We start from the raw sequence: 19,268 nt of genomic DNA, 5'->3' as shown, positions 1-19,268 counted from the left end.
AAAGTGTGCCCAAGTTCATTTCCATTCCTTTCATTGCATTTGTCACATACATCCTGAAAACCGGCTAATGGGGGACCCATCAAAAGCCTAACACTTGCTGCCGGCAGTCTAAGAGTGTGCATATGTGGAGTGAGGTCTTCGCTCAACAACACCCACAAAAGACCAAGGCTTTTGAGACACATCTTCAGACGCCTGTATGGCCAGCGGCACCCTCGTGAGCTGGGCATTAGTGATCGCTTTTATTAACGCTGCCATTTTTGGCATGCCGATGACTCTGTGGATGCTTGTATGGACAGAGAAAAGCGCTGTGTGTGTGCCCAGGAGCGCTGTGGGCATCTGTCAGCCCCCCCCCCCCGAACGTAACAACGGTAGACACGAAGTGCAATTCCCCAATTGACTCCCAAACACTTGTGTCCTGGCCCAGAACAGGGCCCGCCTCTCCACTGTCCCACTTGCTTTAATTCCGATATAGGTCATATTACAGTCATTACTACAGGAACATCAACTACTTAATGTCGTTTGACGGAAAATGGGGACAAGGACAATTGTTGGACGGGGGCAGAAAGAAAACAAGGATGAGATTAAAGAATGGAGACAAAAGAAGATTCAATGCAGTAATAGAGAAGAGGGAAACTTCATATTGATCTGCGAGGCGCGAGCCTGACAGATTCAGTTCGACTGAAGAATCATATTGATCTGTGTCAACCTTAACTTACAGCTATTATCTGTAGACTACGGGAGGAGGAGGAGGACGGGGGCCGTCGTCTCTAATCAGAGCTGAAGAGCTGAGGCATGATGCCCAGTACAGCAGAAAGAGACCAGCTCACGTTTCTGGCTTCATGGCAGCAGTCACATCCATGTGACGTGAGCCACCAAGGTGGACATGAGCATCATGACAGATATTAACACAACGCTGGACCAAAATCACAGGTACAGCCCCGCCAGTCACTTCAGTCAGAGCAGCCTGAGTTTGACAGACAGATGTGGACAGACAGGACGGCTGCACTCTATTGGGATAATATGGCCTATATGAACACGTACACACACGCACATTGTGAAATATAATCCTAAGCTCTGTGACTCATCTGTGCCGTGAGATGAAAGGTCTACACTGGTCACCTAAGAGACTAAAGCAAATGGACAGCACTGACAGTGATGGAGGGCTTCGGACACATCAGTAACCCAGGTGTATAATGCTGATAAAAAAATAAATTAAAAAAAAGAAGGAAAAAACTCAGGCAGTGAACTTCAGGAAGTAGCTTCCTTATCTGTCATCATATTTCAACATTTATAGAGGTCTATTTAAAAAGCCTACTAGATGAGTGTGTAAAGTGGGTTTTAATTTAAACAGAAAAATTCTGCGTATAAGCAACAAGTGTACCACTTCTGTGTTAAGAATACCAATGCATCACCCTTCTTTTAAAACTTTTATATCTGATTTTTCAGATTTATCCTTCTCTACACAAACTCAATCAGTGAAAGCTGAGAACAACACTACACTGTCCTTCTGTACAACCATGTTCAAATTCATGTGACTTTGTGATTAAAAAAGAAAGAAAGAAAAAAACTCTTTGGCTTGCATAAAATGATAGAAATTATTGTAGAAGGAAATAAAATATTGTACGAGTTCCAGCATGATGTGAGAAACAAGGAGGAGGAGGGCCTTGAAGATTTGAAAATTATTTGCAAGTGGAGTGCTTGTCCTCACATGCCTGAAAAGTCAGTGTAAGTCACAAAGTGCCATATTTTATTTTGACAACTGTCCAAAATTTCAGTCAACATTGGATGCAGTGGAGGTCTCTGCTCGTTATGATGACAAAACTAAAAGGAAGGTCAAATAAGGTGAAGGCAAAATTCTGACCAGGACTTAGTTATGAAAAGGACCTTTCTGGTCTGTTCATGCCAAATAAAAAGTTAAAAACAAGGTTCTCTAGTTATCAGGGCTGTGGGGCAAACTATAGCAGTGTTGGGAAGATGTATTTCATTCACTGATTGGCAGTGTTTGATAGTTTCTAATCTCACACATCACTGAAAAATCCTCACATCAGCTAAAAGAAAGAAGGGCTTTTAGCATGTATACAAGCTATAGTAATATGAATAAGGAATTAGAGAATAAATGTGAACAGCTAGCATCATGAAATAAATGTCACACATATTTGAGAGAACATAACCTACTGAGTAATGAAGCAGGGGCATCTTTCTGGATATTGCCCCCTCTGCAGTTGTGCTGCCGATTCTGGGCAGGAGGTACAGGTTTGTAGGACTGGCCTGTGGCGCGGTACATCGCCTGCACCCACAGTGTTCGGTCCTGTTCATCATTTGTCGCAAATACCACCAAATCCCCCTCCTTGACTGCACTAAAAAAGACTTGGCCTCCCTGAAGACCTAGAAAAGACATTTGCTCATTAGGAGAGAAGGAATCCTGGTCAACACCTTCAAAAAGCTGATAAGCCACACATGGTTTATACTCAAGGAAAAAGTAATAATGTATTCAAAAGACAAATACAGAAGTATAGACTTGCTCAGTTAATCAGTTGAAAAGTCTTTCTTCCAAACGAAGGACAAACATTGCCTAACGAGCACTCAAGATTTTACAGAAACTACACTTCAACCAGGTCTTGGCTGTTGAGGGTCTGTAACATGACTGTAGTTTTTTAATTATTCTTGTCCTCTCCAAACTTCCCGTTCAATCAGACATGAACGGAACTATACTGTCTTTCTCTACACCCACTCGGGAACTGATGTGCCTTCTTCTGTAAAAGGCATGAGCTTAAAATGTCAAGTGTCAAAAAAGATTGTCGACCGGCCCCGAAACGTACAGGAAGGAAATAATTTACCTTGTACTTGATGTTCACACTGAACTTTAGTAATACATGCCACAAAGTTACTACACACTGGCAAGATCAACATGTCACGTTAGCTTTATTATCCTGTGCAGTGTACAATATGCAGTTAAATTCTTACTTGCATGTTCTCCTGCATTAGCAACACGACAAAGACAAACATTCATTATCTACATAGTTCACATAGTTTAAGACAATTACTCATTGAATGGTGAGTATCCCAGAATATGTTAATTGCACAGTTATAGAGTTCCAGACTGTATTGGTGTTGTGGTTAAAGTTGTGGTGTTGTGGTGAGTGTGTACATCAGCAAAGCGTATGAACTACAAAATGCACAGTGACAAAAATGATACCTAATGCTAGAAATGTTACAAATGTGTTATTCAGTTATTTGTATATAGTTTGTATAGTACATACAGTATGAATATATTAGTATATAATTGTATACACACACACACACACACACACAGAGTCAGGTCCATAAGTATTTGGACAGACAAGTTCTTTTTTTTTTTTTTTTTTTTTTATAAAACAATTTTCCCTCTGTAAACCCCGACAATGGATTTGAAATGAAGTGCTCAAGATGTAATTGAAGTGCAGACTTCAACTAAAAAGTTTAACAAAAAAAATTAGCCTTAACGGTTTAGGAATTACGCCCTTTTGTTAAATAGTCCCTCCCTTTTCACAGGCTCAAAAATAATTAAACAATTGACTGATAGGCATTTTCCTCGTTATTTCATGACTATTTAAGGAGATAAAAGGTCTGGAGTTGATTCCAAGCTCTGACTTTGCATTTGGTAGCTGTGCATAGGGACTCTCAACATGTGGTCCAATGAGGTGTCGATGCAAGTGAACGGGGCCATCATTAGGCTGAAACCCCCCCCAGACCTATCAGAGAGATAGCAGAAACTATTAAGAGTGGCCAACTTAACAGTCGTTCTTAACCGTCTTACCCCTAAGTTCCCACAGTATTATGTCCCATAACCCTATATTCCCCAGAGAAACAGCAAGCCAACCCTGAGTTCCTGGGCCAAAATCAACATTTTAATTTTAACATTTTTAGGCCTTGAAACAACTTATAATAATGTATTTGTGTAATATTACTTTGAAAATGAAGCAGTTTTTTTTTACTAATCTTAGAGCACAATTCTTAACTAGAGAAATAACGAAAAAATGCTCGCTAAAATCCTTCTACTCATTTAGAAGTACCATACGAGCATCAGCGTGGTCAATGCCTTTGAATAAATTCAAGTAAATAATAAATAAATAAATGCATTTTAGCGCCAAAAGTCAAGTTTCTGGTGATAATCCGACCAGCAGGTAGTGTTTTCACGAATGCACAGAAATGGTCCCGTTATGACTCCAGACCCCTGCAGTGTCACTCGCACTGGTTGATGCTGAAGATGAAGACAGATCAGGGTCTGAATCAGGAGAGTTTGCGTCTCTATCAGTTTCGGGTTTCAACATCGCCTGAACTTTCACTGCTGTCACTATCTATTCAATTCAATTCAATTTTATTTGTATAGCGCTTTTTACAATAGACATTGTCTTAAAGCAGCTTTACAGAAATATCAACATGGTATACAGATATTAAAGGTGTGAATTTATCCCAACTGAGCAAGCCACTGAGTGGCGACGGTGGCAAGGAGATACTCCCCAAGATGTTTTAAGAGGAAGAAACCTTGAGAGGAACCCGACTCAGAAAGGAACCCATCCTCATCTGGGTAACAATAGATAGTGTGAAAAAGTTCATTATGGATTGATATGAAGTCTGTATGGCCTTAGGAGCAGCCGTAGTCCCAGCAGTCTGGGATTAGAGAAGATTTGAGCTCCATCCAGAGGCAGAAAGGATCTGGATCTCTAGTATCTCCATAAATTCGTGTGGGACTCGGCGAAAGGAGAGAGGGAGAAAAAAGATTATTATGACTGCGAAGAAGTAGAACAGAATCTAGTCAGGGTAGGCTTCAGTAAACAAATACGTTTTAAGCCTAGACTTAAACACTGAGACTGTGTCTGAGTCCCGAACACTAATAAGGAAGACTGTTCCATAACTGTGGGGCTCTATAAGCGAAAGCTCTCCCCCCTGCTGTAGCCTTCACTATTCGAGGTACCGTCAAATAGCCTGCATCTTTTGATCTAAGTAGGCGTGGCGGATCATATAAAACCAAAAGGTCGCTTAGATATTGTGGCGCAAGACCGTTTAGTGCTTTATAGGTTAATAAAAGTATTTTATAGTTAATGCGAGATTTCACTGGGAGCCAATGCAGTATTGATAATATCGGTGTGATATGGTCGTATCTTCTAGTTCTAGTTAGGACTCTAGCAGCTACATTCTGGACTAACTGGAGCTTATTTATATTCCTACTGGAACATCCAGACAGTAAGGCATTACAGTAATCAAATCTAGAGGTGACGAATGCATGAACTAGTATTTCCGCATCATGTAGTGACAATATGTTTCTTATTTTAGAAATATTTCTGAGATGAAAGAAAGCTATCCTAGTAATATTATCTACATGAGCATCAAATGATAGACTGGAGTCAATAATCACTCCAAGGTCTTTAACTGCTGTACATGATGAAACAGAAAGACCATCCAGAGTAACCATGTGATCAGAAAGATTACTTCTAGCTACACGTGGGCCTAATAAAAGTATTTCTGTTTTATCAGAATTAAGTAGAAGGAAATTAGTTAACATCCAATGTCTAATGTCCATTCTATCTAGAATCCTCGCTCTCGCCTGTGTAACTGTGTATGTTTTCTCTTTTTTTTCCACAGTTTTAGATGTACCTGTGTTCACTGTAGGTGTAACTTTAGCTGGAACACGATTAACATTTCACTTTGGCATTTTTAGTTCACTTCTACTAGTTCACCAATATTCACGCTTGGATCAGCTTCATCGTAATGACGGCGTAATGTCATAATCACGTCCTGACGTCATGACGTCATCAACCTTCCGGGTTAAAAAATAATAATTAAATAAGTAAGGAATCATAGCAGAGTAATGCCGGTACACCGGCCTTACGGGGATAACGTTTACACTGTAAATCCTCTATATCGGCCTTATGGGGATTTGGCATAGACGACCAAGCCGGTATATTGTCCTTACGGGAATAGATCAAAGACGGGCAAGCCGGTTTTTCGGCCGTACGGGGTAAGAGGGTTAAATAGAAGGAACGCACGGATGAGCTCAGCAACACCAAAAGGCCTGGAAGACCACGGGAGACAACTGAAGTGAATGATAGTAGAATGATTTCCTTGCTGAAGAAAAACTCCTTCACACCATCTAGCCAAGTCAAGAACACTCTGGAGGAGGTAGGCCTATCATTGTCAAAGTTTACAATCAAGAGGCACCTTCATGAATGTAAATACAGATGGTTTACCTCAAGTTGCAAACCACTGGTAACACACAAGAACAGAAAAGCCAGATTAGACCTGCTAGAAAACATCTAAAAAGAAGCCTGTCCAGTTCTGGAACAAGTGGTTAAGACACTGGACTTCTAATCGGAAGGCTGTGAGTTAAAATCTCAGTACCACCAAGCCATTGCTGGGCCCTTGAGCAAGGTCCTTAACTCCCAACTGCTCAGTTCTATAAATTAGATAAATGTAAGTCAGTCTGGATAAGGGCGTTTGAAAATGCCATTAAAAAAAGAATAATTCTTTGGATAGTTGAAACCAAGATTAATTTGTACCAGAATGATGGGAAGAGAAGAGTTTGGAGAAGGAAAGGAATAGACTTATGATCCAAAGCACACCACATCATCTGTCAAACATGGTGGAGGGAGTGTTATGGCATGGGCATGCATGGCTGCCAATGGAACTGGGTCACTGGTGTTTATTGATGATGTGACAGCTGATAGAAGTAACAGGATGAATTCTGAAGTGTATAGAGCTATACGTTCTACTCAGATTCAGTCAAATGCTGCAAAACTGATAGGATGCCGCTTCATAGTACAGATGCATAATGACCTAAAATATACAGTGAAAGCAACCCAAGAGCTTCTTAAGGCAAAGAAATGGAATGTCCTTAAATGGCCGAGTCAGTCACCTGACTGCAGTAAAGGCCTGGCAAAGCATCTCAGGGGGAAATTCAGCATTTGGTGATGTCCATGGAATCCAGACTTCAGCTAGTCATTGAGTCAATTGAAAGGATTTGCAGCCAAGTATTAAAAAAATAATCCTAATATTTATAATTATGTTAGTTTGTCCAATTGTTTTGAGCCTGTGAAACTGGCCCTGAAGCTGTAATTCCTACATGGTTCATGCAATATTATTGTTAAACCCCTTGAATTAAAGCCGCAAGTCTACACATGGATCACATCTTGATTACATCATTTTAAATCCATTGTGGTGGTGACAGAGGTAAAATTATGAAAATTATGTCACTGCCCAAATACCTACTGTACAAAAATATGTAAAGTGTCAGTGTGCAAAGTGACAGTATTACCTTATATTACCTATAGTTTACTAATAAGTATTAGCTTATTAACTCCCTCCATGACAATGAGCAAAAAACTCCACATTTCCTCAATTCATTGGTCCCATAACAAAAACTAGCAACAGAAACCGAGTTTTCATTAATGTTGTGTGTCTCACCACTGGAGAGGAGAAATCCTTCATTCTGATGGTACGAAGGTGCTCGACAAAACGATCAGTCAGACACCTGTCAGTTTCTCCTCTTGGTGTGTCGTTTTGTCGAGCACATTTGTCCAAAATGTAGTTTCTCTAAAAAAATGTGCGTACTTCGCTTAACATTTTCACAGTATTTAACATTTTTGATAAATACCGGATACTGGAAGTTAGCCAAGAAAAAAAAGCTGCAATATTGCAAGCATAAAAATGGGTGGCACATAGACATCCAGAACAGTAAAATCCTCCAAACTCTGATGTTTCACAGGCTTATTTAACTCAACTTTAATTAGAACTAGCCACTGTAATTAGAATGAGTACTTATTTACAGACTCATAATAGTGAACATGGAAGCGATCAGAGTTTATACTCAATACTGGGAAATTTAGAGAGAAGAGAAATACAAGCTCACCAGGCTGTGGATCAGAATAATCTACTGTATATCCATCCAGCTGCATGAGCTCATGTGGCTCTGATTTTTTCTCTCTGTAGCTGCACATGGCGAATGTGTACTGGCTGACCTGAAATAGGCATCAACATTTATTGGCACAATTATCAAATTTAAAATAGGATAAAGATTATATTTTCAAATAGGTTTTGGAAAGTACATATTGCAACTGTAATGCTGTCTTTACTGCCGGTTGGAGATGATGTGCTGAATAAAAACATTTGAATCAGACAGCTATCATACAAACACTTTCACTCACTTTATCAGCACTTACCTGAACAAGAACAAAATATCGCCTCTTCCATCGTTTCCACACTCTCTGCCCTAATGCATAGAGGTACCTTGAGAAGAAAAAGGAAAAAAACTATATACACTACCAGTCGAAAGTTTAGCCACACTCATTATTTTTAATAAATATAAAATATTATATATATATTATATATAAATAAAAAATATTCCTTCAGGGGAATTATGTTGTGATAAATAAATTGTAAATAAAACAACAAAATTTTGTATTTTAGCATCTTCAACATAGATGCCCTTTTTGAATAGAATTTCCAGAAATATGCATTCTTGGTATTTTCTCAACCGATTTCTTCAGGAATTTCCCTGAGATGCTTTTTAAACAGTATTAAAGGAGTTCCCACCTATGCTGGACTCTTATTGGCTGCTTTTTGGAATATTTTGCTCCGAGTCATCCGTTTAAAAAAAATTATTTTTTTTTGTAAATAAATTGCTTTGTAAGTAAAATGTTTTCTAATGAAAGAAATGAATATGTTGGCACGTTATATTATTGTCTATAAAACCCGATTTCAAACATTTAATCATACACCTTCAGATCAAAAGATTTTTAAGATCATGAGAAACATTTCAGTCAAGTGTCTCCAAACTTTTAACTGGTAGCGTATATACTTAAACTTTGAAATGTTTTAACTTAAAACATACAATATAGATTCACTCAATCACTGTTCAGATATCTTAAAGGCTTTAGTGAAAAGCAAGAACTTCATAGCAAAAAATACCTTCTAAAGGACACTTGAGGTTGGAGAAGGAAAGAATGTCCAGTGGATAAAAGAAAAATCATCCACTTGTAAAAATGATTTTCAGTTCACCCTCTGACACCTTGTATACACCCATGGCCCTGTTGAGCTGCAATCACTACAGAGCTATGATGACGGAGAAATCCGTCTGCACCCACACCTGCTATTGCAATTCACTTAATTCTGACCTGAAGACAAACCTGTTTTTATAAAAGACAAAATGAAGCCAAATTCAAGGCATAGCTTTATAGAAAGAGAAAAAAAAACCCCAAGACAGCAGAGTTGTTGAATTTAAACCAAAAACATGATTTAACATCTGTTATGGAACATGAAGTCTAATTAGAGCAAGCAGAATGGGCTAAAGCCTTGTACTTTGTGGTTCACACCTGTAAAAGACAAACAAGTAACTATTATTTAAATAGTGGTGGATGCGCTCATATGTAGTAAATATCAACAGTATTTGTTAAGCTATGCCAAACTACTATGAAGTGGGTTAGGGTGGCAAACCAATATGCAAACAAAAGCACATCCACATTCTTCTGTGTGGAAAAAGTATCAAACAGGAGAAGTCAAGGTTCAAAGCTAACCAATTTACATGCCTTCAGCGCCCTCAAGTGGACAGACCATGTCACCACAGCTGATCAGTATGTAAGAAATCCAGTACGATTTATTTACTGAACTGTTTACTGAAGGAGTGCTTTTTTTTTTTTTTTTTTTTTAAAACATTAAGGCAAAATCTCTCTCATCTCAATCAAGGCTGTAATAAAACAATTATCATCACATCAGTTTATGTAAACAATGTGTTAATAACTCAAAATTACAATAGGGGTAAAAATATTTTTAAAGAATAAATATAATGGTCTTGTAAGGTCTTAAGAGTTACTGGCTAGTAACAATTCTCAAGCAGTCATGCTTCTACATTCCATTAAAGATAAGGTTCCAGAGATAAAGTCCTGATCTATGTGCTCTCTCCTCTTTATTGACAGATAACACAACAGTTTTACAGAGCTATTAGAAAGAAATGAGTGGAGGAAGAGAAACACAAAGTGAGTGAGCCCGAGAGAATGATGGAGGGAGAGAAAGAGACAGATAGACAAACAAACAAAAGCGAGAGAAGCCTGAAGCTGGCAACTCTCCCGTTCTGAACTGTGGAGGGGTAGTGCTGCCAAACTCAATAGTTCTTCAGTCTCTCCACTGCTCAACAGATGGCTGCTTTTAATGGGGGGCATTCAACCTGAAAATCCCCTTTCAATGCATCTCCTTTTTTCCCTTTATGTAAGTCCTCAGGTGTGTGCTCGCATGTGTGCAAGTTAGCATTTAGTGACCTAGAGTAAAGCTGTCAGTCTGGCTGGTACATATCTAAAATGATATGGTGGCAGCAAAAGGAAAAAAAGTCAATCATTTATGTAGATCTCAAGTCTCCTGAAGGACCTGAAATGGCATCAGAAGCAATCTGGCTTTTTTGAGCTATTACATAAAGGAAAAAAAAAAATCTAGCACGAGTCAAGTGCAGCTGTAGAGTTTTTGCACAAACTGCCCAGCAGCAGGCAGCCTTTTCATGTGCTTTATGAGTGTGTCACGAGTTCAGGGAAACAGGTGACAGATCAATGTCTGTTCTACTGGTTTCACTACTTACAGCAAAAACAAGTTTTTTACATATATGAATGGCTTCCTGTGCAATCACAAATTTCTATCACAGCAGAAATTTTTAGAGTGTCAAAAAAAAACCCAAAAAAAAACAAACAAACAAACAAACAAAAAAAACAAGCAGTCAAAAAACCAATATCATACTTAATAATTGAAATGTCCACCTTAAACCAATACATACAATCCATATATTTAAGTAGAACTTAATGAAATATGTCAGCACATAGTCTGAAAACAAATCGTGTGTGAGTATGTATGCTCTGGGTATAAACGTGAATCTTCTCCAGAAGTGAAGGTCCAAGATGGCTTAAAAACCACTTGTGGGGTCAGATATAAAAAGGTAATGACAGACTGAAGAGGCTTCTGCTAATTAGCACAGGTCTCTCAGGGAGCAGCTCTATAGTGAGAGCCTGCTGGAGCGCCTCCATAATTAACAGGCTGATGGAAAAGGCCTGTCTGTCTCACCCTTTACAATAGCCCTGCTTTATGGTGGCTATGGGAACTGCCTTCATCTGGACCCATGACTATTTATTAGCAGTTTAGTCAATAGCACTATAAATAAGTGAATGTTGATCAACATGATACATTTTGAAGTTAGCGATTGTTTAACTAACAGTAATATGAGCAGTAATATGATAACCCACTTCAGTGATTGAACCCTTTAGTGCAGTTTAGTGATGCTTGACCTCTATATGGCAACATCAGTCTTTACCTCAGTGTTGCATTTCCAAGTATTCCATACAATGAAGTAGTTTTTAAGGAACCCTCTACAAATAAACAAACAGCTCCTCAACAAACAGGACCAAATGTAGTGTCAGTTATATCTCTTTTGCTCAATTTATCCCTCACATGGTTTTTCAAAAGCAACAGATAAAGAAATAAAATAAAGAAAAACATCAAATAAGCAACTATACTGCTCAGCCATAACTATAAAACCATGTTATGATGTGTTGGAAGCAGGAAAAATTGGAAAGCGTAGGGATCTGAGCGACTTTGACATGGACCAAACAGTGATGTCTAGACGACTGGGTCTTGTGGGGTGTTCCTGGTATGAAGTGGTTAGTACCTACCAAAAGTTGTCCAACAAAGGACAACCAGTCAACCAGCCACAGGGTCACGGGCACCCAAGGCTCACTGATGCGTGTGGGGAGTGAAGGACAGCTCATCGGGTCTGATCCCACAGTAGAGCTTCTGTAGCACAAATTGCTGAAAAAGTAAATGCTGGCTATGATAGAAAGGTGTCAGAACACAGTGCATCGTAGCTTGCAGCGTATGTGGCTGCGTAACCGCAGACCCATTAGAGTGCTGACCCATGTCCACCTGCGAAAGTACCTACAATGGGAACGTAAGCATCAGAACTGGACCATGGAGCAACGGAAGATGGTGGCCTGGTGTGATGAATTTTTCTTTTACATCATGTGGACGGCCGGGTGTGTGTGTGCCACTTTCATGGGGAAGTGATGGCACCAGGATGCACTATAGGAAGAAGGCAAGCTAGTGGAGGCAGTGTGATGCTCTGGGCAATGTTCTGCTGGGAAACCTTGGGTCCTGGCATTCATGTGGATGTTACTTTGACACATACCACCTAACTAAACACTGTTGCAGACCAAGTATACCCCTTCATGGCAACGGTAGTCATTAATGGCAGTGGCATCTTTCAGCAGAATAACGCACCCTACCACACAGCAAAAATTGTTCACTAATGGTTGAAGAGTGCAAGGTGTTGACTTGGCCTCCAAATTTCTCAGATCTCAATCCAATCGAGCATCTATGGGACGTGCTGGTCAAACAGGTCTGATCCATGGAGGCTCCAACTCACAACTTATAGGACTTAATGGATCTGCTGCTAACATCTTGGTGCAAGATACCACAGCACACCTTCAGAGATCTTGTGGAGTCCATGTGTCAATGGGTCAGAGCTGTTTTGGCAGCACAAGGGGGACCTACACAATATTACGCAGGTGGTTTTAATGTTATGGCTGACCGGTGTATGCTGATCAGAGTAGAGTTCTGCTGCCCTCATGTGGAAAAAGACCCACATCAAATAGATGCAATATAAACTTTTTAACAAATCTTGTACATAGCAACAACTAACCAACATGCCCCAAAAATGGAATGGCTTTTCTTTTTTGCCACAGTGTAACCACAGATTACACTGGGATTTAGGAGCTGTGTGTTCTTCCCTGTATAATAGCAGTGTCATTCATTTTGTGTGTTATTTAAGGGAGGAGTTTTCCAGAATGATTAAAATGGTAAATGGTCTGCACTTATATAGTGCTTTTTGAGCTTAGTGGTTCTACAAATCACTTTATACTGTTTCTCATTCACCAATTCACTCACACACACACACACACACACACACACACACACACACACACACACACACACACACACACACACACAAATGGCAGCAGAGCTGCCTTGCAAGGTGCTAGCCTGCCATTGGGGGCAACTTGGGGTTCAGTGTCTTACCCAAGGACACTTCGGCAGCCGCCCTTAAACAAGGATGAAACAAGGATGAAACAAGGTTTCATCTTCGGCAAGGGTCAAGATCACAGTGGATACAAGGAAGGAGAATTCACCCTGGATGGGGCACAATGCACACACACATTGACACATGCATTCACACCTAAGGCCAATTTAGCATAGATAATCCACATACCGGTATGTTTTTGGGAGGTGAGAGAAAACAAAATGACCTGTAGGAAACCCACACGGATTAAAATAATATCTTCACAATATGTTTTCAAAATATCTATAATACCCCCATTTAAGAAACTACAATTGGGTGGTTGGATCCAAATTTTCAGTTTTGCTTGTTCGTCAGTTTTGGCATAAAAAATTATATAAAATATCTACTGATTATTTTCTGTAAAAGATGTGTGATACAGTAAACCCTATGTACTATCAAAATTTTGCTTTAATTTCCAAAAGTACATATACAGCAGTTAAAACCTGCATTATTAAAGAAATCTATTGAACAGTTTTGCAATAAAAATATTACAGGTGTATAACGTCATCACCAATCTTTGCCCTGCATGGCCGGCCAATTTAACCCCAGAGCATAACATTTATCATAACCATCATTCTCCTCCAGTGAAGTCCAGCACACAACAGCTATACATAACTGACCACTTCCATCATTTTGCTGACTAAAGGATTGACATACCCACTGTGCTTCATGTTTGGTGGTTTGTCCATACGCACAGCCAGTTTAATCTTCAGGTCTGTATCCTGGCTGTTTTTGGGGATGACCATCTTGTGCAGCTCTGCGGTTTTGGGCCCATTTGTTGTAGGGTTCAGTACCACCTGGTTAAAAAGAGAAAACATGAGGAGAAGGAGAAGCATGACAAACGCATGTACAAAAGTTGATAAAAGGGCCAAAATATGGATTGTGAGGTGAATAATAAAGAGAGGAGAAGAAAAGGATACAGAGAGATCCACTAAAGAAAGGACAAAGTAGATAAAAGAGGAGCAGATGCATATTGAGGGTCTCTAATGGGAGTCTCCATCTGTTACCCTGGGAGCCTGAGCTGTAATGACTTCTAGCTTTCTTTCATGAAGCACGCACACACACACACACACACACACACACACACGCACACACACACACACACACACACACACACGTGATTAACTTGGCCAAAAAACTAGTAGTTTATGGGTTAACTGGGGAGGTTTAAAGAATAGCAAAGGCAGCAGCTACATTTCTAAATGGAGAAACATTAGTTCCTGAGTTCATCCAAATGGTACCAAGTATTTAGTTACCATTACACTAACTGTCAGTTTGGAATTCATGTTATTTTATTTCAGAACTCCAAAGGCAGACCTTGGGAGCATTTTTACCGTGTTTCCTGCTTTTTGCTCTTGGTGTTGTGTTCATTTAAGTTACTAACCAATTTAAGATCATCAGAGGGACATGATGGGGTACAGTTACTGTAGTAAGACAGTAATCCTTCCCCATCAGTAAACTGCAAAATGCTTAAAATCTTTTGTCGTGAAGAGGCTGCTAATACAACCGACTGGACATAAAACTTACATTACAAGTATTGTTTGCTCTCGAGTCTTCATTACTAAGCCGATCTTGTCTAGCGATCTAATTGTAATTACCAATCTGTTTACCTAAAACCAGAACAAGAGACCGTGGGACAGTGAACATTTGGTATATTTTTGTTTATATTTTGTTTCCCCAGTTTGGTATAAAATGAATATCATAGAATACAATGTAGCTACAGGCTGAACAATCACAACATCTCTACAGACTATGATTTTAAATAAATTGTACATTGTTTGTATGTATGTATGTATGTATGTAATATATATATATATATATATATATATATATATATATATATATATATATATATATATATATATATATATATATATATATTTCTATGGAGTTTATGCTTCACTCATGAACAAGAGTGTTAAACAAGGGCAGCACTTGAATTTGAAATCGAATTTGATGCTGTTCTGACACAGCAGGTGGGAATTTAGTTAAAGTGGAATTGACTAAAGTCTTGACGTAAGGCATTACATGATGCTATACGGGATGTTACACAGGACGTTTGATGCAATGGCTCCGGTGTGAACAGACCTTGACTCGAAATCAGGTGTGTCATACTCAATCCACAGGTCTACAGAGACTCCATACACCAAATTCAGCCAGTGCAAACTTTAATACAAAGCTGAATCGGCGGATTTATGTTAACTGAGGTATCCAGCTAAACTCTGCAGGACTGGACTGTGACACTCTGCGCTAACTGAACCTGATGGATGAGTCTCACCCTGCCCAGCTCTTTGTCCTCCAGGGCGAGGACCCCTGTGCTCTCAGTGAACAGCTTCACTTTGACCACAGGTAGTGGGTGGGTGGTGGTGAAGTCTCCTTGTGTGCCCCACCTGCAAACAAACACAACATCATGTGTACATGACAAGGTGCTCACATGGTGCCAGTGAAAACAAACCTGTAACAGAGCACTACTTAAAGAAGAATGGTCTCAGCAGTCATTTATGTGGACAGCTGGTCAAATCATATGGAATAACATTACTGGCCTTACCGGCCTGATTATTCCTGTCTGCTGAAAAAGTTTTGTTTTGTTTTGACTCATATTTGTGCCTCAACACTGTCTTTTATAGCAAAGAAAAAGAAAAGAATACAGAGTATTCAAAACGGCAAACAAACAAGTAGATGGGAAGCCTCCACAGCCAGCAAGTCCAATCCTTCTTATTACTAATTGTTATACCTTAAATGCCCTTAAAATATACTTCAAACTAGAAGAAAGCCATTGAAGAAAAACTATTTCAGACATTTGACCTTGCTGTCACCTTAACACTCTTTGGATCAATAGCAAAATGTAAACAGTTAATCTGTTGGTTACAATGATAATTCCATATAAATTCTACAAACATTAAACCATTTGTTCTTGAGATACAGCACTGAGAATCTCGGTTGGAGCGATGGAGAGACAACCCGAATTGAAAGGCCTCTGCCTCCTAGTGGCGGAGGCATGAAAACTCCATTATGAGACAACAAACAACTGAGACTGGAATAATATTAGGGATTATCTATGCTTATCCCACCGTGCTCTTGCATTCTCAAATCTGATGGTCAGAAGGTTATGATTGATTTTCAATAACAGCAAGGCTCTCACAGTAGTGCTTACTTACAAAATTAATCACAGATATATTTTATAGCGCTCATTTTTACATGTTAATTTTATTGCTGAGAGAGAGAGTGAGAGTGTGTGAGAGAGAGAGAAAGAATGTTGGTGAGGCAGTGACAGAGAGTGAGAGAAAGAATGTTGGTGAGGCAGTGACTGTTTATAGCTGCAATAATGTAAGTGAGAGCAGGATCTAGCTTGTTTCACAGATTGTTCACAACATTAAAACTAAACCATTAAAAATGGTGCTGTTCATTTACAAAAAAAACTGTGCAATTGTGAGCAAGTTGCTGTGGCATAAAAGGAATGAAACACTCCATGCTGTACAGTTACAGGGGGAAAAATAATATCAACTCTGTGACTGCATCTCACCACAGCTTTGATGTTTAGTGTCCTATAACTGTACATCCTGGAGGTTTTTTTAAAAAATTCCTTACAAATAAACAATTTTCTATAAAATAACCAGGCTTTGTAGGCACTAAGCAAAAACATCTGATTTTGATTCAGCTGAAACATATCTTGTAAGGATGGAATAAACAGCATCTTTTTCCTGAAAAAAACAAACCAAAACCCAGAGTGATCATATCTTTCAACAATAATGTACATTAAACGTGTACTTTGTAATTCAGTCCATCATGAAAAGCATTCACTTAACAGCCTACTCTGAATTACAGGCACTCATGTGGAAGCTCACCCCATCTCACACAGACACACAAATGAAGACGTTTCCTGAAATAGCCTTTCACTGAAAACAGCCTTAGGGGTGTGTCCAATCGGTCGTATCTATGCGTCACCTGGAGCTGTATAAAACTATTCTGTGAGAATAAACAGGAGCAGGCGCTGGGGCTGGACACCCAGCTGGCCGCGTGGTGAGACAATTTGCACTCAGAGCCAGATAAGAATTTATCAATGTGACTCAGCAACTTTTATATTTATCCAAAGGTAGCTCTAGATCCCTAATGTGGAGACTTTAAATGACCTCAATCTACGCAGTGTAGCTGACTGGGTACCAATATGAAACAGAGCTGTCATTTCTAAAGCCACTAGTTGCTAGGGCAACCGATCACCACTAATAGCACTAAATAGTTCTGACCACACACACACACACACACTTTGGTCCTTTTCAGTTCAATTTAGCTCCACACCTGTGTTCAGCAATTCAAGTCTGTGTGCAGTTTTTTTGTAAACTAAATTTGACTTTAGCCACACAATTAAAGTGGACAGTTCACCCAAAAATAAGCATTCTGTCATCAATTACAGGAGTGAACATTCTCATGATAAAACCGGACCTGGAAGCGCTGTACTGTTTACAGAAGAGGAAGAAGGACACTGTATGCAAGCTTCCTTTGTTACATTTCAAAAAAATAAACCAAGACCTAAAGCAAAATCAACTAACAATGTAAAGTACGAAGCTTGCATACAGCATCCCTCTTCCTCTGCTGTAAACAGTGCAGCGCTTCCGGGTCCGGGTGTATCATGAGAACGTCCGCTCTCATGTCAACACAGCACACATGCGTCGTGGTTCTCTCGTTAACGCGTGTCGGAGATTTATGCAGAAGTGAAGATGTTTTGTGAATAAAGACTTAGTTTGAATTTGTTTGCACACCCAAAGCATTCATAGTGCTTCAAAAAATTGGGATTAAACCACTGAAGTCACATGGATCACTTTTACAATACCTTTTTGAACTTTTTGGAGCTTGAAATTTTTAAATGGACTGTAAATGGAGGGACAGAAATCTCCCAGGTTTCATTAAAAATGTCTTCATTTGTGTTCCGAAGATGAACAAAAGTCGTATAGGTTTGAACGACATGAGGGTGAGTAACTGATGACAGAATTTTCATTTCTGGGTGAACTATCCCTTTAAGGCTAAAGTAGACTGTCAATTATACTGTATTCAAATGCTATGAACAGCGAAGACATCAAATCGGCAGACTAAACTGTCTACACTTGCATATATATACAATCCAATTCAGATCTAACAGACACTGCTACACTCAGTAAGAAGTATCCACTTTCACGAGTTACAAAGTTCGGGGGACTTACTGTAGGAGAAGTACAGAGGGGACAGACATTTCCTTCGATGCATCTACATGTATTCAAAATCCATGTAATTAAATGCATGTTCATGTGTCAAAAGTTACCATCTCTACCTGTATGAACATTTCAAGTGTGACTGACACACAATAATGGCATGCACATATTACAATTACAATAATGCTGCACAGTTCATGCTTTAATTTCCCTGAATAAATTAAAATGAAACTCTTGCCATCTACATGTGAGGTACAGTAAACACAGTGTGAGTATCTAAAGGGTCAGGCCTAAGCAGCTGAAAGCCTACTACTCAGTGCAATCATTTCATAAAGGCACAGCATGGACACAGCCTCACCTTAATTCAATTATTCAAAGAGATGTTTCAATTTCATGGGCACACTGGAAGAGAGAGGCACTCGGTTCTCATTTCAGCATGAGTAAAGAGACAGCATCTCACAGGCACACAGCAAAGTATGGAATAAATCACCATGTTAAATGTCTGCTTCTCTATTAAAGGTTAAGAGATGCATCCAACCCTTTATTTTTTTGCATTATTGTGTTTCCCAAAAATAAGTAATCTATGATTCCCACACTCAGTTTGATGATAGATGTGGCTAAATGAGGAAGTTAAATGAGATTGCACTGAATAATCGATCCATTTAGTGCTTTAGATGACATGTGCAAAGGGCAGCCTGCATTTGTACCATGAGCAGCGGAGCTTGTCTCAACCTGATGAATCTTTCCTCTTAGATTCTATTCAAATATCCCGACTCTGAAACCAGGAGCAGGTCCCCATGCAATGGCAGAATGAACAGATATAAACCTAGAGTTGAGCATGCAACAGATGAAATGAGAGCTTCTCAGACATAGAAGTGATCCTTTAATGTCCCCTTTCATCCCTACAGAACAGTGGCTTGTCCTCATCGTGCGGTCCAGGCAAGTCAATACACATTCAGATACTT

The 19,268-nt window shown here is 39.4% G+C and overlaps 1 protein-coding gene across 7 annotated transcripts in view; it reads right to left on the bottom strand.

The window, feature by feature from the left end:
* cadps2 (Ca++-dependent secretion activator 2) overlaps positions 1-19,268 on the bottom strand; it is a 137,736-nt gene that overhangs the window by 53,795 nt on the left and 64,673 nt on the right. For all 7 annotated transcript variants that reach the window (XM_053642063.1, XM_053642062.1, XM_053642065.1 and 4 more), the window contains exons 7-11: positions 15,399-15,510; positions 13,778-13,917; positions 8,196-8,262; positions 7,886-7,994; positions 2,176-2,385 (exon numbers count right to left, since the gene is read on the bottom strand). In XM_053642063.1, the coding sequence (XP_053498038.1) occupies positions 2,176-2,385; positions 7,886-7,994; positions 8,196-8,262; positions 13,778-13,917; positions 15,399-15,510 (638 nt within the window). The remainder of the gene's footprint in view (positions 1-2,175; positions 2,386-7,885; positions 7,995-8,195; positions 8,263-13,777; positions 13,918-15,398; positions 15,511-19,268) is intronic.

This window comes from Ictalurus furcatus, chromosome 14, assembly GCF_023375685.1.
Source record: "Ictalurus furcatus strain D&B chromosome 14, Billie_1.0, whole genome shotgun sequence".
Taxonomy (NCBI): Eukaryota; Metazoa; Chordata; class Actinopteri; order Siluriformes; family Ictaluridae; genus Ictalurus; species Ictalurus furcatus.
This window is presented reverse-complemented; position numbering and strand designations above follow the sequence as displayed.